General features: G+C 40.4%; 1 protein-coding gene across 1 annotated transcript; it reads right to left on the reverse strand.

Annotated features, from left to right (window-relative positions):
* Positions 1-814: 814 nt before the first annotated feature.
* On the reverse strand, positions 815-22403 carry GTF2B (general transcription factor IIB). The gene is made up of 7 exons (XM_051802850.1): positions 22261-22403; positions 20483-20589; positions 10436-10569; positions 3984-4130; positions 3718-3847; positions 2873-3154; positions 815-1302 (listed from the first exon to the last, which is right to left on the reverse strand). The coding sequence occupies exons 1-7, from the start codon at positions 22275-22277 to the stop codon at positions 1169-1171; spliced, it is 951 nt and encodes a 316-aa protein (XP_051658810.1). The 5' UTR covers positions 22278-22403; the 3' UTR covers positions 815-1168.
* Between the last annotated feature and the right edge of the window lie 75 nt (positions 22404-22478).

The raw sequence follows: 22478 nt of genomic DNA on the forward strand, positions 1-22478 counted from the left end.
AGGAGGATTAAAACTAAACCAGCAAGAAAACAGTGAGTGCTATTGACAATTACTGCCATAGTACTGGACACACAGCCTTCCCTCTGCACAGCTTTAGGACCAGGCATGCAGCAATCTGACCCTCAGCTGTTCATTTGAATGGTTAAACTGAATTTGCACCTGTGATACAAAATGAACTCAGGAACCAGAAGACTCCCAGTTAAGTGCATTTGTTGCTTTGCACACAAAGGGATACTGTCAGGAGGCACCTGGTCTTCAAAGCTCTTAGTCTGGGGAGGGCTAAACAACTTCAGGCCTTCCCTCAGCACCTGGTACATCATTTCAAACGGGACTGGCAGGTCAGAACATTCAACAGAAACACACTAGAAATGCTTGGGATTGTACAAAGGAAGGTAAAAGGCATCATGAAGCTACCAGGAATTGAACTAAAGTGAGTCCTCATACTTCTCTTTAGTTGCTTTGTCATCACATCCAAGAAGAAAAGCAGAGACATCAGTGAAAATCATGGACACTGGGCCAAGGATGCCACTAAACCTTTTGCAACCAATTTGGAAATCTCCTGCAGCAGTTGTGCAAACCTTTAAACGGCTTGTCAGCTGCTTGCATTCTGGGTGCAGTCATCCATTCCCTACAGCTGCCTACAAATACTGGAACACGCTAGAGATTAGAGTTGTGCAGAAAGCGAGCATTTAAGCAGCCTTGTGACCAAGCCCGTGAGTATGAAGCTCACTCCGCCATTCCATGGACTGCATTCCAGTTCTCAGCATGTACAACAGTACGTGCATATCACATTGCAGTCATACCCACAAGATAGTGTTTTTGGAAAACAGTTTATTTGGGAATTACACAATATTTTAAATTTTCCAAAATACATCTTACTAGATCCCTACAAAAGAAATCTAAATAAGTACAACAATATGAAATTAAATTTGTTGCAACAGTCATTAAATATTTTCTTCCACTAGTATATACATACAAAATGCCACAATGAGCTCGTTTACCCTTGGAATGTGTGCTGCGTTCCAGCAGTTACGCTCCATCTCCATCTCCTCCAGTTCCACAACATGAAGACTCAATATTAACACTTTGTACATCCTTTATTATAGGCAAAAATAAAGAGTTTGTTGGGTTTGGGGTTTTTTTTAATAGAAATTAACCCTCTGCAATTTCACAGCTGTGGTAGTTTGTCTACTGGGGTATCAAATTTGAAGTCTGCTGGGAAGAGATCTGGAGCTCGAGGGTAGATCAGCCTGTATGACTGTCTAATTGTAACATCAGCCACACCAGCAATATCACCAATTTCTACAATAAAAAGCAGAGAAGTGATTAGTTTTTACTTTTGCCATTTATATTGAAGAAACCAGCAAGCATAATTTATCAAGAAGTGCTAGACACTTGCTTCATTTGTAACTCTCCCAAAAGCCTAGCAGAAATGGTTTTAACTGTGGAGATTAATACTTTGCATACATAAGTCTATCTTCTCACATACCAGAGTTCAACTTACCCATCAATCTTGGAATAACATCAGTTTCAAATTGTAGAGGGCCAAGAGTGTTAGAAACATCTACTGCAAACTCTACATATGATCAGCAATGTTTCAATAAATTGTCATCAACATCAGGATCTTCACTTTTGTGCTTTGATTAAATATAAGCAAAACAAGCAAAAAAACAGCAAAAAAGTGATACCTTCAGCTAAACATGAACTACATTTACCTTAAAATGCACCGAGAAATAAGGCAAAGGCACAGAGCACTGTAACAAGCTGAGAGAATGCTTGAGATGCACAGAAACTAAATTTATCCAAGATTTAACCACATTAGGAATTTAAGCCTTGGACTGCATGAAAGCCTTCCTCATTGTCTGAGGACACTGGAGGAGTACAGAGTCCTGGTGTATTTTAGCCATCACTCCTAAGAGGCACAGTCCAACAGCTCACTCCGAGCACGGATGATGGCACTGCACTGCCTGAGCTCTGCTTCACTCACGTGCCCGGGAAGCTGCCAACATGATGAAAGCTCCAGGGACATCAGCAGTTATGAATGCAGAACAAAACACCACAACTGGACAGATAAAGGCTATTCTTTACCTAAAAGCAACTCTCCACTAAGAAATTGCTACATTTTAAACATTTCTGATCTGAACTGGACAAGACAGTTCAATGGAGCTTCCCCAGCCAGCTGCCAGTACTTGGATCCACTCCTCACATCAAGTTCTAACCACTGCAGCCTTAGCTCCCTTCCTTCCCTAGGGCATTATCCTCATGTAGGTCTTATTCCCATGAGCCCTGGGGGTTGATCCATGCTACTCTGAAGCTCAAGAACAGCCCTGAATTCCTTACTGGCTCCCCAAGGGCTCCCATACCAGCGGGGAGTCATGCCCAAGGCAATCTACAGCAAATCCTGCTGTCCCACTGCTTTCAGTCTACCACAGGCTCACAAGAAGTCAAGGAACAGGTACTAATGTAGATGATTCCCTGGCTCCTGGAATGATTGAAGACTCAATGTAATCCTAAGCCATAGTGCTACCTACAACTGCCTGCAAGTTGGTGTTTGGAGTATTTTAGAGTAGCAGGATGTACACAAGCAAATATTTGCATGGGTAAACTTAAATTATGCTCCTTTGAATGCAGTGGTCCATAGCATTCAAAAATGCAACACTCCTAGTGCCAGATGAAAATGAACTCAGTTACACTGAGCACAGCCAGTTACTCCATTTCAGGGACTGGGAGATCCTGGTTTGGTCCTTGCTGTATGCAGTCAGATGGCAGCTTATCACTACTTGCACACACCTCATCCAGGTTTCACAGCAACACTCGATATTCTTTCAAGCAGGAAAACATGGTCAACTAAAAGAAAAAAAGGCTGGTTTACCTTTTTGTGTCCTTTTCTCTGAAGAAGCTTGTGATGCCATGTAAATAGCTGCAGCTGCTACAGAGATAGGGCTTCTCCCAGGAACCAAATCTAATTCCACAGCTTTACGGGCAATGTGCGTTGCTGCCATTTGTACTTGTTTGGGAAGCCCCAGATTGGAACAGAATCGTGACATGAAGTCTCCAGTTGTAATCAAATCAACACTGGTTTCAAGAGCTTTCAAAATAAGTTTAAAACACCGACCTATCTCCTTCTTTGAAATCCTGGACACTGCACATATTTCTAAAGAAAGAATAAAAATTAAACTTCAGGCTCGACAGCATTTGCTCCCCCAAAATAATCAAATTTGACTCCCACTAAGAAGGCCACTGTCACTAAATAAGCTTTGAACATTTGTCAACTTCAGTCAACCACATTTATTGTAAGGAGCAAATTAATACAGCTCATTTAGTATGGGAAATTTGGTATTCAGTGCTAGAGAGCTGCATCCCTGTCAGGGAAAAGTTGCCTAAATTTACTGCAGAACTGCTGGTTCAAATTCAGTTACAACAGTCCCCACCATTCTCCCATCAAAGCTATGCCTTTTAAGTTTCCCCAACATTCAAGAGTAACTTTCAAATGCTAAATTCTTTTTAATGCAGTATGACCAAAAATCCCATGCCCAAGAGCCTACTCCACAAATGCAACAAATTTCCAGAGTCTTCTACCCTCCCCCTCAAAGGTGAGCTGTAGATGAGAACAACCAATTTGACAAAGTCCAAGAATGAGAAAACCAACCTCCTACAGTGACAGTAACTAGACCTTTACTTCATAGCAAAATTGAATCTGCGTCACTGAAAACTTACCTTTAAATGTTCTTGGAACGCCCTCTTGCCTACAGGCTATGTAGAGACAAGCAGAAGCAATGGCATCATTACTCCTTCCCTTCAGGCTCTTTTGCTCATACACTTGCTTGAATAAATTATTTGTTCGATCCTTCAACGCAAGAAGATGAAATTTAATTAACTCTAGGCCATTTAATTAGCAGCAATATCAAAAATTCATGTGCTCATTATATTATGCTAACTAAGTCAATGCCAGAACAATTTAAGGAAGGGAGACATGAACTTACAACTATATTTCTAGGGAGGTTGATTCTGTCTGCCATGTTCGTAATCTCTTTAAAAGCATTCATCATCGCACGATCAGAGCTGCTCATAGTTCTGCGATTTTGGTACTTTGAATTCCCAAATTCATCAAAACTTGCTGCACCTGTGCCCTGAAAAGAAAGATTTGTATTGTCAATAACACAAGGACCTTCCTCCTCACTTTGAGAGCAAACATTTCCAGCTTTGTCCGTTTTATTCCAAGGCATCAGTTCAAGCAGTTGTTCAAATAAACATCACTGAAAGTGAATCATTCACTCGAGCATCGTTCACACCTCAAGTTCTACGCTTTGCACCAGTCTCAAATTGTGAATTGCTTTCCAAAGACCACAGATTACACAAGGGTTTTTCCTTCCTAATATAAAAATAGTTTAATGTGTGCATCTCAAAACTCCTGTCACCAATGCTGAGGTCCAAGATTAGATTCAATGCAACCCACATGCCCTTAGGACTGCATGAGCTATTCAGACCCAACTTGATACTGTGCCTGCTAGCAGTTGAAAACTTTAGTCACAAAATGGAAATATCCATAGATTTTGACTTTACCAGAAAATGATGGACCTCCTAAAAGAAAAGCTTGAGGTCTTAGAAGAAGTAAGAGCCACAAACTCAACCTGGACACTTCAAAACAAGCTTCTGACATGCGTTTCATTTGTATCTTACAAGTTACAGTGCAAACTGCACACTTCTATTAAATATGCAAATTTGCCCAACTACAAGGGCCTAAAACATCTAATGTTTTCAATTAGCCAGCAGTCCAAAATATGTCTTTAACAAATAATGCCATATCAGATTAGTGATAGCTGATGACAACCCCATAGCCTGTTAAGTTCGGAAGACCAATTTATATTGGTCTGTAATTTATATTGATTACTTATGTGGTTGCTGTCACAGTGCACAGGGGACCATGAGTTCTCTCGAGTGGAAAATGCTTCTTCACAACAATTCTGCCATCAGTAGAAACCTGGATTTTCTGAATTTGTATGCATTTATTCCTTTCTGGCACCTTCAAACAATTTATCTGGGCAGGGGCATCCAATTCACTCCAGACAGACTTGGTCATTTAAGCAACCCACTGCAGACACCAACTACTACACTGTCTGTTCTGCCAAAAACAGTAAGCACAAAGCAGGTCTTGCTCTGTGATTGACTGATAACCTGACTAGGCACTTGCACACAGTTCTCATGTTGAAGACTGAGCAGTGTATCAGGATGTCCAGGCTGTACAAAGCAGGGTGAGGACACAGTGAACAAAGGACAGAACATGCCCTGGCATCACCTTTTTCTACTGAGCTGCCCAGTTTCTTCTTTCCTGACCCATTTCTTGGGAATTGCCCTTCTATTTTGACACAGCCTCTAATCCTATAATCTCTCTGTGTGCTTCTGCATTTAATACATGTTCTTTGGCTGAGAGTAGTAACACTCAGCCAAACAAAAGTAGTAACACTCAGGTCAACACACTTGACCATTCACTTACACTGGCCCACTTCCCCATGCCCAAGGTCTCCATCCCACCCCATTTCCGATGGGCTCAGCAGACACCTCCACTGCTGAGACACGTACCTGTGGTGCACACACACTTTGATACTGCTGTGGCAACTGAGGACTCTGGCACAGAACTCTCCCTCACAAGTTTCCCTAGCTCCTTGAACAGGCCCTCTATGACAGATGCTAGATTCCAAGAGTGTTCTTGTTTTTCTACTTCTTCAAACATCCTTTCATATGAAACAAGCATCCAGAAGTGATCCTGGCACCAACACAGCAGAAGGATGCTCAGACAATCTTACTTTCTTGACTGGATGAACACTTCCAACTAGCCAAAGGTTTCCAGTAAGATATAAAGATAAACAAAAAGCAAGAATCCAGCAAATCAGACTTCAGGCCACAAAGAGCAACACTAGACCTTCCTTTCAAAAATTATGCCAGAACTTCCTTGACCCAAAACACACAGAAGTCTCAGGTCAAAAGGTTCCTTCCTGGCCATCACTCATATCCCTCTTCCCTACACTGTGTTACAACATCCATGTGCATCAAATGGCTCCTAGACCAGCACTATCCACAAATGCTTACAGGAACTGCATGTGCTCAAACTCTTGTAGATGCCAGAAGAGTGATCACAAACAACAGCAAGTCCCCAGTCCTTGTCTATCAGGCTTCATGCCAGATAGTATTTTACCAGGAAATACTGCTCTCTCCTGGGGCCAGAAAGTATTCCCCTTCACCACAGAGATTTTCCCTAGTCCACTGATTAAGAACAAAAAAAAAACAAAAAACAAACACAAACACACAAAAAACCACCAAACACCACCAACATCTTTTAGGTTTTAGGTGCTGTACATTGAAACTAGGCAAGGATTTAACCCTGCTGATATGACTGCTCTCCAAGAGCCATACCCAATATACAGTTCACAACTATAAAAGGGGTGGAAAACACTCTTCCATCTCCATTGCTTACATAAACCACAGCTATTCTCCCTGCATTTGCTATTTAAATGCACCATCTACTTTCCTTCTGGAGCTTTCAATTGAGGGACAATGCTTTGTTGACTTCAGCCCTTGACAACCATGTTAGGAGTGCCTTTCCCTCCATGGAAAAAAAAAAAACAGAAGCCACACAGTTTTAGCTGAAATAAAACAGACTTTAAGAATTGTGTTTTACTGCTGTGGCCTTTGAGACATCTATCTTTCCCATCTCACCAAGAAAAGTATCTGTCAAAGTCAGGAGTTCTACCTGTTTGGCTTTCGAACAGAAGATAAACCTCCTGGAAACAGCATTCAAGATTGCTAAAGTGAGAAAGCACAGTCAAATAAACAGTGTTAATCTCTGAAGGGGCTCAGTGGTGGTCAGGCTTACAGTGCTGGCAGCCAACAGCTTTATACCCCAGTATATACCACATTTAGCAGAAAGTAGAAGTATCACCAGTATCATCCACATCACTGACTTGGGGTTAACCACAGCATCAAGGCATGCCCTCAGATCCAGTAGTCTTCTTGCCCAGCTCATTATACAGTGTGATGGATCCTTTCTTCTTTTTCAATCATCAGCCCCTGATATCCTGATATTGAGAAGCCATTGCTTCTCAATATAGCACTACCAGGTTCAGGCCATGCAGTTTGACAACAGCCAGCTTCCTTTCACAGATATCTGATCAAAGGATAGGAATTCTATGCCAAGAGATTGCATTAGTTCTTTGTTCAAACAATCTAAATTCTCTTGGGAGTTGCAGTCATTGCAAGAAGGAATCAATTAACTCCCAAGGGTGACAAAAAGACATTTTCCACAAGATAGGAAACAAAACTTTCAATTTTCTTTGAGATTCATAGGAAAGAGTTCTTTATATCAAGGCAGATCTAGAAGCTGCTTGTGCAGCTTTAATTTTACAAAAGAATTTTAGAAATAACTATAGCATTCTGGCAATCAAGTCACAATTAATGTGAGACTTTGCCACACCTCCAATTGATCTGCATTGTAATCAGATCAACTGCAGCACACAGTATCTAATTTCAGAGACTTACGGTTCTGTGCCAATATCCTGAAGATCTGCCTGTGGAATTCAAACCACTTCCACCACAGCTAACTCTGCTATTCACCCTCCTCTTCACAGACAAATTAATCTTTCTTCCAACACAGGCTGCTGCTGCCTCAGACAGATGGGTTCCTTAAGTAGTAAACCCAGTTAGGAATTAATCCCTTTGCATGGGCAAAGCAGCCTCTCCTTTGCTGTGAGCAGATACAGACCACACATCCCCAGAAGAAAGGAGCCCTAGAGCAGCACCTCCTGGCTTCCAAGAGGAAAGAGTGACAAACCATTCTGTGAAGCAGAACTGGCCCCCTTCCTTTACTGTGTAAAGGCAATAGCCAGTCACCAGAACTTTACTGTTGTAATTGGTTTAGACTCCACTTACACCTACATTCCCATGACTTTAACAATCATCTCTAATACAACATGCCAAGAGAATTACCTATGTCCTTCTCTTTTGGATTTTCCACAATAATGTTTTAGGGTGGGTTGGTTTTGTTTTTTTTTTGTGGGAGTGTTATTGGGAGGGCAGGGCAGGTCTGCTGTAAAGATTCTATTATCTGCGGTCCTACATGGCAGAAAGGAATACTCCTGTTCCCTGTCCCATGCAAAAGGCTAAAGCAATCTCTGGCACACAGATTTGGGGTCCACTATGGGCCATTCTAAGAACTGGGAAAATAACAATCTTACCTTCTTCATTCTTTGGAATTCATGGAGGTTGTTCTGTACTCTGTCATACTACTTACCCTCCTCATGACTACACCAATTTCACCCTTGTTCAACCACTGTGCATATCTAGGTCAATTCTCATCCCAGCCTACTGCTGGCAGGGACTTCAGAAGACTGCTTGAGAAATGTACTACTTCCTTGGTTTAGTTATTTTTGCTGCAAAATTCATGCCCTTTCTGCACTGATAGGAGATTTCTTCAGCATCTTCTGATATAAGCCATTCTCTTCCTTCCAAATGACTGAAAAGAAAAGCAGCCCCTCATACAGAGTTCACATCAATGAGCTGATATCCCAGAGCCTCAGCTCTGGCAGGACAAACACAGGAACTCTGGTACAAAAAGCATCCTGGTTTGTCAAAGAGACCCCCAATTTCACACAGACAATAATGCATCTCTTCTACAATTCCTCCCCATGCAAATAAAGTATCCAGAGTTGGACTAATTGCCCCTTCTACATTCCCCAACACGACCCTGGCAGTTCCAGTACTCGGACATTTTTACTCAGATCTCCTAGGTTAAATCATGCCACACTAACGTTCCCACATCTTGTCTTCACTGAATGACACTCTTTGCTTCAGCAAGTTTGGTCATGCCTATCATGGGATGTTCTGGTTAACAGCAAAACTGTTTCATTAGTTGAATGTCCATCTCTGAAAATTTTTAGTTTTCATGGACAAACTTTCCACAGAGGTTTCTTTATGTCTTCTCTCACTGAGGTTGCCATCCCTCTTATTCTAAATTAGAATCTGAACCTCCAGAGAGAAGAGTGTTAACAACACAAGTCCCAATTCACCTGGATAGAGAATCCAAAGCAGCTCAGGTCATTCTACCTACTGAATCAAACTGAGTTCTCAGAAATAAACCCTGTATTTACACAGTCCCAAAATGAGAAACAACATGAACCTGGAGCAAACAGTCCATTTCTCCATCTATCTATAAAGGTCTACTTCTGATCTTTACCACAGCTGACCAAATCAGTAACAGAAGTCCATGCCCTCTCAACTACAATCTTTCTGATCCTACACAAGTGACTTTTAAAATCCCAGTGACTTCTGTGGCACTGCTTCACAGAGCCAATAGTTTTAATGGAGCAGTACAGATTTATTGCCTGAATGGATTCCAAAAGCCACCTAAAATCTTACAGGCAGCAATGCTTGGAGTTGTCCAAAACACAAGCATCTACTTGGACAATTCCTTGAACACAAGGTTTCTTTTTCACTAATGGTCAAAGACTGGCTGTCCATCAGTATTTGCTAGTCAACCTCATCTCTTTGAAAAATTCTTGGCTGAAAAGTATGTTGCACACCTCCCTATACATAGCCATACATATTCAGATATGTCTTACTTCTTCATCCTTGCAACAGCACTGGAACAAAAGCTTCCGAGAAGCAGAAGCAAATAAAAAGCAGCAATACATTTTTAAGTTATTTATGAGCAACTGCACCACCTTTCATGAAACATTCAAGAAATCCACAAAAATTAATTTGGTTCTTGCAGCAAAAAATGTAACAGAAAGTACGACAAAGAAAACTTACCTGGGTCACTGCTTCATTAAAAGGGAGTGCATTTATGTGACTAATCTTGCTTGCCCTCTCATGGGAGACAGCAAGATATGATTTACCACTAAATTTTAACCCAAATATAAATGGAATACTTTCCTCTGGGACACTCACACCATGAAAGAATTCTACATTTAGTGCTTTAACATGAATTGGAAGAATATACACAACAAGCATGTAGATCTCCGGGTCTCCAATATGAACCTGATACAGATTTTACTATATAAAAAAAATTCAGCTCAAGTTTGCAGTACTAGCTATTGAGATCTCAGAACTAAGCATCTTATTTCAGAATCATCTCAAATACACTTGCTAAGTCAGAGTGCTTCTTTAAAAATTGCAACATCAGCTTTCCTATTTATAGCGTCATACCAAAGGGTGGGGCAAGTATCCACACAGCACTGCAGACTTTTCTTGCTTTTGTGAAGGTTGGCCCTTTCCTGCTACCCCCAGGAAAAAGTCACATTTTACACACTGTTGAAATGTATGAGTTCAGTTCAGGCAAAATATTTGTAAATAAATACACTGAATATTTTCCCTATGGTCATACAATCATGTACTTGACATAAAAACACTCAAACTTAGTAAAATTTCGTATTTTAAGTGTTACCTTGCCAATCATTGTACTCAAGTCGCCATCACTCAACAGAGGATTCTGGGTATCCCCAACTCGAGATGGATCTTTTGTTGCTTTGTCATTGCTGAAAGTTCTCCACTCTGACCCTACATCTATGACCCGGTCACCTGAGATCACAGAAAGCAATAGTCTGCATTAATATAATGTTTCATGAAATATTTCAGAACATTAGGTTAGACCTCTGAGCTCTCTGTTGTAAGAAGGCAGTCTGTTGGCGTTCCCAAACAGAACAGTAACTTGCAGGACAATATACCAAAATGTTTAGGATTACAAGTTAAGGCAATGGAAAAAAAATGCTATAAGAGCTGCACAGAAGACATAAATAACTAGAGAAATGCATCCAGAACACAAAAAGGTACAGTTATCCAAAAAGATATTTTCAGTATGCAAAAGGAATCAAGACCTTGATTTCAAGCTGAAGTCAGGATGTTCTCAGCACTTGGACAAATGAGTCAGTTGTTATAACTTAACAAGTTCTCTCACATTTGCCATGTGTTCAAGGTGCACATGTGAATTATCTATCACACACAATCCCATTAAGTTGTAGTAAATCACTTCTTTTGCAAGAGTTCCAGGTCCTTTCTACTCTCAACTTTGCACCTTCTAACCCACCATGACATTTTGCAGCTCAGTTCTTGTTCTTTGAGTCCTGACCCTGCCCAATTCCCCTTCATTTACGATGCTTGACAGTATGAACATACAATCTATATACAAAACTATTAATCTACCCTGTTATACCTGGAAGAGTTTCAGTACAGATTTAGAGCAAGCAGAAAAAGCACTAAACCCACATTCTCTGAATGAAACAACTTTGCTTGCAGTCCTCTGTTCATCTCACATTCACCTAAACCTTTCCTACAGCAACTTCGTAGTTTGAGAAATAACTAACCCACACTCTGATGCAGGCAAAAGCCCCACAGTAATCACAATAATAGAAACTCAGGGGGAAAAAAACCCAAACACAAAAGTAAACATACAAACCCCAGCCCCCACCCCACTGTTGGCAGTGCAGTTCATTCTATTCACAGATCTCATAAAAGCTGCATCTCAAACATGTTGCCTCTAGAGCAATACTAGAGAATTTTTAAGAATACATGTACAGAAAAACATAAAAAGAACACTAAGAAAAGTGTTATGCAGTAAAGGAGATCACAGCTCTGTGTAGCATATCAGAAGAAACTTCAGAGTAATTGTCACCCTTTTTTGCTAAACCTGAGGAAAAATTCACCACCTTTATCAGTGTTTAATTGTGTCATGAAAGAAACATCTGCACAAAAATAAGTAGCACTGACTGCAACAGAAATTTCCGGTATGGAAGTCTTAGTATGAAACCACAGAGGCTGATTTAACCCCGTGAAAACTAACAGACAGATAAAAAAGCACTCTGCAAACCACAGTAATACAAGATACAAAGCTGGAGAAAATACAGGAGGTATGGACAGTGGTACATACCTGGGGGATATAGGAGGGATCTATTTTGACAGAGTAACTCTATTTTTAACATAACTTTATGCAAGGAGAATACTTGAAATTGAAAGCTGTGAATGAACCAAAAGAAATTGCCACAACCAAAAAGAACAACTTTAGGTTAGAGGCATTCTCATCAGTGTCTGTCAGACATGCTCACAGCTATGGTTCCACCTTTATTTGCTGCTCTAATGAAAACCAAGAGGGGAAGGAGAAAAAAAAACATCAAAAGCTACAGGGTTAAGAAAACAGCAGAGTAAAAGCAGCACAGATCCATTCCTTCTGCTACAAAGGTCTCCCCCCTGCCCTTGCAAGCTTGAATCTGCAGACAGCGTGCTCCTCTGGCTCCTGGACTCTCTGTAAATATTTGATTCAGTAATGGTCCTTCTATGGCCTAGCAGCAACTTTACTTTTAGACAAGCCCCCAATACTGTTTACAGCATCTAAAAAAAGCAAAATGTACTTAAAATTCTGGCATGGTATAAATAGAACACTGAGTACAGGGCAGTGATGTAATATTTTTCCACACAAGTGGGAATGACCTAAATGACTCACCCAGGGATCTGCCTCTTGTGAGTTATGAACCATTCCTGCTCTAACAAAAAAGTGTTATATCACTGCCTGCTTTGGCAAACATATTACAAACAGAGGATTGAGACTGCTATTTCAGAGTGAGAAAAGATTAAGTAGAACAAATCACTGAATATAAAGCATTTGTGTAATTAAGACACAGTATGCAAATATCTTTACTTTGCCAAGAAATCTGCTATGGCAGAAAAGAAGTTTTCTTGTATACTGTCAGTGTCACCGAAAATATACAGAGGTCCTGGGCAGCACATTCCACCTAAGGCTCCTATAAAAGTGTGACACAAGCTAGAAGTATTAACAAAAATGGAATAGGTCCAAAGGTTTCCATAGATGGAAAATGTATTTGGCTACAAGGATAATTAACTGAATTATTCCACTGAACAACAAACAAAAACAAAACACTGAATGTGGCATTTATTTTTAACTCTTCAAAACATAAAGAACCCACTTTGTTACTATGCTATTAGTACGGATGCAATTAAGCCCCACCCTAAGTGTTCAAAGCAAAACCTTAAAATACTAAATTCAGTCTTACAAAAAGCAGTGTAAGAAATCAGCCTTGAAAACTGATCCTGAGTTAAGATTTCAAGTCCTAAACGGAATTTGCTGGGTCATACACTACTGACTGGCTTTCCTGAAGCAGCTGAACACGGGCCCAATAGTCAAACATGAGAGTAAGAAAGCTCCCAGTAAGTACGTTATAAAATTGTCTCTGCTTTCTCACATTATATTGGTTTTGGCAACTCTATCAAGCTACAGTGAGGATAGGAGTGGCTGCATATTCCCTTTGCTACTTCCTTTTGATGCAGTTCTTTTGAACAAAAATAAGCTTTACTAGATACAGTTACATTACACACGCCTTTATTTAATTTTCCTCAAATGGGTGAGTTCATCTTCTCAGCTTCCTCCTCTGATGGACATAGAAAAACAACAGCTTACAGGACCAAATCTTGGTGAAATGCATCTCCAGGCTGACATCCTAAAGCATCTTTCTCAACAGATAAATTTTTCTCCATTGCTCCATTTCTTTTTGTAAACCATTCCTCCAGTATTCAGCTCCTCTTTAAAATACAGTCCAACAGACTGCAGTGCAAACACACACTGCAAAACTTCCCTGACTCAAGTTGCCCACCCTCTGAAAAGCTCATTTAGTAAAATGCAGAACTGCTGCTCAGAACAGACAACCTCAGACCAAGGTTACTTTTCTTCACAACTGACAAACACAAAAAACATTCACTGCAGAAATGTAAGAGAAAAGTCAGGTCAGACTCAAAAATTAAAACATAATTTTGAACAGTTCTTAAAAATTAGCTTAAAACATCTATACATCAAAATTTATGTATGTTTACTCCTCCCCTAAAAATAGAAGGCGATTTCTCAAGGGAAAATACTTTCATTCAACAAGGCCTGAATTTTCAGTTACATATTTACAGAGTAATAATACCAGCTATTTTAATGTTGCACTCCACTTGCAATAACTCATAAAACACACTTATTTTCTTATTTTTCTGCATTTTGTTACCCAAAGACGATACAGCTGCAAATTGAAGACATTTGACCAAAACAAGACATGTGATGATATTCAAGCCCCAAGTAACGTAATCTTCCATATCCAGTCGTGCAACAGTTCTGAGAAGGCATGTTAAGTTTTTTTTCAGAGGAGTTCTAATGTTAGCTCCACATTCCATCAAGTTCTACACGTTATTAATATTTTAATCTTAGCATAAATACGGTATTAAAAGTTTATTTGCACTCTGAAGTCCCAAAATACCTATTTTTAGTAGAGAATGTTTCATTCTTACAGTTAGTTAAGGAATCTGCTGCCATCTAGTGAGCACATATACTTTTAATTAAAAGCATTTGACAATGCCAAATTTAAAAATATATATATAGGATTATACTTTATTTCAGTCAACTCCTTATTAACCAGAGTGAAGTGCTGAGACAAACTACAATGAAAAGTTGTGTAGCAGACTACAAGCTGGGGAGAATCATGAAGACATGTAACTGCACAGAGCCAAGCTGAACAGTCTGAGAGTAACAGTCTCAGCTCTCAGCCTCTCCTAACCCCTAAATACTTCTGCAACTTTCTGCTGATTTGCCCCAGCAAGTCTCTCTCTTTCTGGTACTGAGAAGCCCAGAGTTAGACACAGTATTCCAGGTATCTACTCCTCCACATTCTATTTATTACCTTATATACCTTCCCCATACAGTAGTACTCAACCTTCCCCCCCACATTTTACAGATTTAGAACTTCTGTTTAAGACCAGATGTATTAAATGTTACCAAAGAATAAACTCATGGGACAGAAAAAAGTTTTACAGCCACAGTTTTTTCTACAAAATTTCCAGCTGTTTGTAAGACAGTAGTATTCTTTGCAAAAGTTATCTCGTTTTCAATAAATTACTATCTACACTATGAATGCATCATCACCACCAGCAACACCAGTCTACTCAAAATAACTAAGGCAGGCTTTCAGATGCTAAACAAAACATAAAACCTCTAAGCAAACAAACAAAAAAGCCACAGACAATTTCAGCTGGTTGCCAGACGTCAACAGCATCATACAAGTATCAAAAGGCAACTCTGGATTGAAACAGGCAGTACAGCACCACAGGCAAGTGACTGCTACAAGAACAAAGGTTTAGCAGCTCCTGCATATCACAATTATGACAAATCTAAAAAGATTTCCAGGTTTCCTAAGCCATCAGCTCGCACAATGGTTTTGGAGAAGCAAATGAGAGTAGAAATGTTAAACGATCTGGTGGACAAGTCTGGTCAGCTCAAGTTACACCTCTCTGGGACTTGAGGCCCTTAAAAGATTAACAACCCAAGTACTTGTGAAGGATGCTCCAAACTACAGAATCTCAATAAAAAATGCTGTGCCTGACCTACACTACATCACAAAAATTAGAGGCTATGGATGCTTTTTCCATCAGAGGAGTTCAGATTGTTTCTAGCCCTTATTTGCCCTAAGTCACTTTGTCAATCTGATAAGAAGCGAGTCATTCCCTAAATAACATGATTCAAAATATCAGTGTTATTCCACTAGATAAATCTAGTACTTTACCTAACAGAAGTATTAGCAGCTCTCAAACACCTCTGGCCTCCAGTCAAGAACCCACTAACTAGAAAGCTTCCTAAACCCTTCAAGAAATTTCATGCTGTGAGAGGTGCTTATTACAAAGCCTGACAAAAGATGCCAACTTTTGTCATCTAAAGTCTGTTTCCACCGTTACAAGCATTATTGTTGAACAGCTAGAACCACCCCCCTTGTCTTTAAAGTTGAAAAGAGTTAGAATTTAAACAGACTATTTGAAATGCTGGCTGAGAAAGACCAGCAAATTATTTTCTTCATATTATAAATTCCCTGTACAAAATCAAGCATCCATGAATGCTCATGCAAGACTCAACTATTCAGAATGTTTTTAAGCATCAGTATTCTTTATAACTAGCTTTCCTCTGAATGCAAAGAGTCCTTTTGCAAGGACCAACTGTTGTCAGACACTTTTTAGTGCTCTGGACACCAAGCACAAAAGCAGCAACCACATAAAAGCTGCTAATACACATCTGTATCTAAAGATTTTTGCCTATTTTTTCAAGCAATACTTTGAATTAAGAATTCATATTTTAAAGATTGGTAATACTTGCAGAAAGAAGTAAATGTGAACATGCACCCAAATATTAAAAGATTTTTCCCTATGGACATAACTGCCCTCTACTAGATCCAAGTCAGAAGTATTTAAGCACCTTCCTCACAAAAAAAAATACCTGTGGTATAGTTAAGTCTTACCTAATCTTCACAGATCACACCTGAATTTACGATGCACCATTCAGACCCCAAACTTTTCTGAAGTATTAGCCAAACAAATACTTGGACACAATTTTATAGCAGCCTTACTGCTGACCACAAGCTATTGAATATTTTTCCCCAAAATCCTTCAACTGAACACTCAGGTATACATAGAACATGGAATAAATATCTGGATATTGGTCATAATTCAATTCCAAGCTTTAACAAATCAATATGTGTCCAAGGATCCTCATCAGCAGAAGACAGATTCCTGCTTTTTTCCTGACTCCCTACAAGAGCACTGTTCCTCTCTAAGCAACTCCTGCCTACTGAAGCAGACAGAGCTAACCAATTACAGAAAATCACTTACTCCATGCTGAAAACAAACTCCTCACTGCTCCAACTCCTGCACACTAAGACAACATATAATGAAGCTATACAGAAGTTTAAGGAAAGTCTTAGATCAGAAAGGCATTCCTAATTAGCTGAGGTGCTACACAGCAGTACATGCCACTGGACTTGTTCTTATCTTCCTCTGAAATTCAGGTCACCACCTCGCTACATCAAGAAAATTCAGTGCTTTGTCTTCCACTGCTTTGATTCTGCCTTCTTCAGCCCCTTCTGGCACATCAGCTGACTTCTAGCCTTTTTTACTGTCTAAAAGGTAGTAAGTAAAATATTTACCTGTTGAGAAAGAAGATTTACTAGACTTCTGTTCTTGAACAACATGCTTTTCCCCCCCACCAAGTCTGTCAGAAGAATGAGATACAGTGAACACTTTAAATAAACAAAGAACTAACTACTTCTCTGAGCCCCAGGAACTCTGTGAGCTCTCACTTATTATACCACATAGCCTAGAATGACTGGAGAAAAGTATGTAGAATGAAACAATACTTGTGACAGCAGAGAAACTTTGGCATAGAGTTGTAAAGTTTCAGACGTGTGTCAATCCAGATCAATATCAAAATTCCATGGATAATTGTAATTTAGGTCTCCAAATGCCTTTCATGCAAAAAAAGCAGGAAGGAAAAGTTAACAAGTTGGAAATAATTACCATGAAAAGACAGAACACAAGCTAATCCACAAAAGGTAACAGTGAAAAGGCAGATGAGAGTTTTCAGTAGACTGAAGCAGTATTTTGAAACAATAATAAACCAGACATCAGCTTCAGTCGTACTGACATTACCAGATTTAATTATTTTAATACTGCACAGCAAAACAGCACAGTTTATTTAGAATACGTGGAAAATGCTGTGCAAAGAAAAAGCAATACACTAGATTTAACTTCAGTCTTATTGAGACTAAGAACCTGTAAGTAGAATACATCTCTGACTAAAACTTTCTCAAAAATCCCTTTAGAAAGTAGTACTTGCAATATACAACTCTGCCTAAAATATGAATTCAACTGCTAGAGATCAGCTCCTCCTTCTCCTAGCCTCCTGCTCCCCCAAACTTTTCCAGTGCTTTACCCTTTCAGATGCAGACCTGATAAATGCAAGATCAGTCATAACACTATTACTACTGATCTGATCTCATATTCCCAGAAAATTGATTACAAAACTTGAAAATTATCTATGCACCAGCCATTTTATCCTATGAGACAGTTCTACATTTAAATTAACTCACACTTTTTTCATAAATGCAAAGCTTCAATACTTTGCCATAGCAAGCAGGAAAAACATCAAATGCAAATACTTAGTTTAGGCAAAGTCTCTTAGTTCTGTCTGCAGCTAAACTGCACACACATCAGAAAAAAAAAATCAGTGTTACAACAGTAAAATAAAGACAAATTCAGCATTTACCATTCTGTTCCACATACACCAGCAGTGCTCTGCAGACACTAAAGGCACCATTTTTTTAAATACACCTGTAGCACTTCAGCTACACAATATATTGAGTTTTGTGGGGGGTTTAAATGTTCTAATTGATTCCCTTCAGCAATAAAGATCTCACTAACTTTCAGTACACCCCAAAATATATTCTCAGTGGGTTCTGTTCATATGTGATCATGACCTACGTAAGCCTTGAAACATGAAACTTTTCCATGTAAGCACAGGAAACGAAATCACTACTCTCTTAAGGGGAACTTGCATCATGGTGTCTGCAACAAATAACAGAAGTTGCATTTGGAACATATGAAAACTAAATTTCGTCTTCACTCCTTTAAAACGTGCCTACTTCACATGCATCTCCAGAAAATGGGCATCAAGAACTGGATCTGGTTTACACCTCCTCTAAATTTCTTACCAGACCAGATGAGAAAAAAGTCTGGAGTGCTCACACTTCTCTTTGGCCATACTACCTGCTAGATACCCTAGCTAATGAATTGGACATATGCAGGTAAACTAAACAGATGAAGGAAGGCAAGACAGAATGAGAACAATCAGCATAACACTGTTAAAGCCTTTTGGTGACAAAGCCATAGAAAAGCCTACTTAAAAACACTTTTTACCCTACCAGTAATGTTGGCTGTAAATTTCACTAAGACCATTTTAAACACATTTTAAAAACAACTCATTAACAGTTTCTATTAATATTCTAATGAGTCTGCCCGTTGAAAGTGTTAACGACTTGAACTAAAGAAATCACCAATGCTATTAATTCAGATAAACCTTTAAGGAGAGAATACCTTTTGACTAGGTAACAAAGTACATGAAGTAAGACTTCCAACAATTTCCAAGTTCCTAAAAATTACATTTATAAAGAAAAATATTTCCCTCTTCTCCTAAAGCCAGAATTATCTTAAAAGTTACAAACTGATCAAGAAGGGCTTTTCTAAACTTTTGTTCAACTTCTATGGTAGCCACAGAAACAGCTGAACATGGACCAAACTTTTTTTAAGCAGTAACTTAGAAGCCTATTACCATATTTCAATAGGAAATATTGCTGTGGATATTTGAATTTTTAACTAACAAATTTATTCCTGGTCATTGACCTTTATCAGAAACTATGCAATTCAAACGAGCCCTTCTTTTAAGAAAGCAGTAACAACCCTTCCTCTAGCTTTTCAAATGGTTTCATAATTTTAAAGGAAACTAGTATTCAAGTTTAAATATTTTAACATTCACTTTAATAAGCCATGTAGAAGTTTACTCTTGCATAAAGAAAGCACATCTGTTTTAGTCACCTGGCTAAATTAGCATTACCTTTGCTGCAAATTCTTTAAACTTTTAGCTTTTTACAAAAATTTTTAATTTGACGAGCCAAAATAAAACCACCACAGTCTAAGAGAGAGGGACATAAACCATTTGAAATATTTAGCACCACTGAATGAATCACCCAAATGTGCACTCTTCAAGAAGAGTTTTCTTTTCACAATGGCAGGCCCAAAATAAATTAACAGAAATCAACAGAGTTTAAAGAATTAATAACACAAGTACAGAAAGTTTCCCACATAAGAGGAATAAAGACATTCAGGTGCACATAAGATGCTCATCCTAGAAAAGATACATAAAAATGCATGTGCAGCAGGTTCTACAACAACTCTCTGTCATTCAAACAAAGACAATATCTAAAAGGTCTTTTATTTTAAATATTCCATTATACTTAGAAATACAGTTTAGTCTGTGGAAGTTGCTGCTACACAAAGTAAGAGAGCTCAGCAAAATTTCCAGTGGAAAAACAGGATATTCACTTGGGATAGTCATAAAAGCTTTAGGAGAAGTAATTAACAAACACAGGTGCTGGTAATGATGTAAAGATAAATCCTTCAGGGCAGAAGATAACCTCTAGCTAATGGGAAACTGAGGTTAGTTGGGGTTTGGCTTTGTGTTTTGGTTGTTGTTTTTTCTTGTAAGCAAGTTATTTCACAAAGAGCTCTTATAACACTTCTTATACTTTCCTAGCTGAAACAGTCATGATTAAAGACAGAATACTGGAGTAGACAGCACAATACTTTAATTCATATTATGACATACTTTAAATTTTCAGTCTTTAAAGAGAGTTTGATTCTTCTCATAGTGCAAGAAGTTACCAGAAGACAGACTATTCAGAACAGTAAGCTTTTAGCCAACAGACAATCACTAAAAAAAAAAAAAATCCACCACGCACAATCGGACATCGAGGGAGAATCTTTAAATACTCGAATTACCATACACCACTTTTGCAGGAAAGCAAAGCCACACACATCATTTAAGTTACATGGTAACTCAAAAACATGAATAGCTACTTACCTACTACTAGCCCACACTCAGAACAAATCATATCACCAGCTCTGTAATCCTCCACTAAAATGGAATCCGGATGATTTGGGCAAGTCACCCGCGGAAGTACATCCAAACTAAGGAAAAAAATGAGAAGTATTAATTGGTTTTAAACAAGCAGGCTGCATATCCAAAAGCATAAGAGTTCCTTACTGACAAGAACACTTAAATAATACAGAATTTACAGCAATTTGACTATTAACCTGCATACCTAGGCTGCACCTTTTACTTAAATGCTGTAACACTGCATTTGACAATCAAGACTTCAGATCTTAAATTCCACATCTTTTTGCAATGTATCTTGCACCAAAACCACCTCAATATAAAACATTAAAAATCTAAATAAGAGACTTAAGAAAATATATACTACAGCCTAAGCTGTACATTCCATCTTAATTTTAATTTTTTAGATATTTCTGATGAGTCAAAAATACAAAGAAACACTCCAAACATTTTAATCCACTGACTGTTCAGAAAAATATCTGACTTGAAAACAAAATCAATATCACCATTAATATTAAAGCCTCCAGAAAGCAAATGTACACACAAGATTCTCAGATGTAAATTATGCTCAAAATTCTGCACTGGAACTCTTTAAACTACTTTCCTTCTCACTATACCCAGTTAGTAGTTTCATATGACAAAACTGTTAACAAAGCATTCACAATCATCTGACATTTGGCATTACACAAAAGGCTAGTGACACACTAAGCAAACCAGGAAAAAAAACCAAAACACAGAAGCCTCAGAGAATACCATCAGAGTTTTGTTTCAGACTTTACCTTCACATAACATTGTAAAAATTAGTCTTCCTATGCCAATTTTAACTCGTATATCTAGAGAGATATACCGTACTCCTTGCAACATAGGGGCTCGATATACTAAGCTGAAGGAAAATGCATGGCACGTGTGTAAAGGCCATCTCAGCAAAGGAAGCACTTCCTAGATCCTAGGACAGGTTTAGCAAGAGTTACAGAGTCATTCCACAGTCTGCTTCATGAGCCTTCCTTCATTCCTGACTGGAAAGAAAAGCTCGACAGGTCTCCAGGGAAAAGAATTCCGAGCCCGAAACCCGTTTGGTCACTGGCTGGTGCCGGTACGGATTTAGGGTGGGAACCTGCAAGCAGTTTCCAGGCCCGATAGGGTGGAGCCGGGCCAGGGCGCTGCTGAGCGGGGTCCCGCCAGGGCTGCCCGGCCGGGGCACGGCGGGAGGCCCTCGGGGCCCGGCCCGGCCGGAGCCGCGCTGGGGTGCGGCGGTGCGGGGCCGGCCCTACAGGGAACCCGCCGGGTCGCCGTTCGCACCGAGCTGCGATAACGAGGGGCCCCCCACTCCAGTCACGAATCGCCACGAAATCCTGCAAAGCGCTGGCGTCCCCTCGGAGCGCTGCCCGGCAATAGCCACACGAAGATGCAAAGGCGGTGAGCTCGGCCCCTCGGAGGCCGCTCCACCGGGGGCCGCCCGGCCCGGCCCGGCCCGGCCCGGCCCGCACAGACAGACGCGGCCGCCTGGCCGCCCTTCCCGGCCTCCCGCCGCCCCAGGAGCCGGGGCGAACCCGGCACACGGGACACCGGAGAGGGCCCGGCTGCGCAGCGCCGAGCCGGAGGCACCGGGGCCGGGCGAGGGCGGCGATGGCCGCCGGTCCGTCCCAGGGCGGCAGCGGGGGCGGCGCGGCCATTTTCTCTCTGTGCCGCGGTCGGGAGCGATGGCGGAGCTGCTCCCACTCCTCCCTCGGCCCCCGCCCCCGTACCGGCTGGTGGACGCCATCTCGCCGGTGCCGCAGCGGTGCCGGAGACGGTTCGGGGGAAGGTCCCGGTTATTAAATACCGGCAGCGGCGGGCGGGGCCGCCGGGCGCTCCTACGGATCCCGCGAGGGGGCGGGCGAAGGACAGAGGGCCCCGCCCTCGCCGGGCCGGCCCAGCGGGTGTTGTGAGGCTGCGGGCCCGGCCGGTACCGGCGGAGCCTGAC

The sequence above is a fragment of the Manacus candei genome, unplaced genomic scaffold (genome assembly GCF_025592945.1).
Source record: "Manacus candei isolate 608988 ecotype Guabito, Panama unplaced genomic scaffold, ASM2559294v1 h1tg000005l, whole genome shotgun sequence".
NCBI classification, from domain to species: Eukaryota; Metazoa; Chordata; class Aves; order Passeriformes; family Pipridae; genus Manacus; species Manacus candei.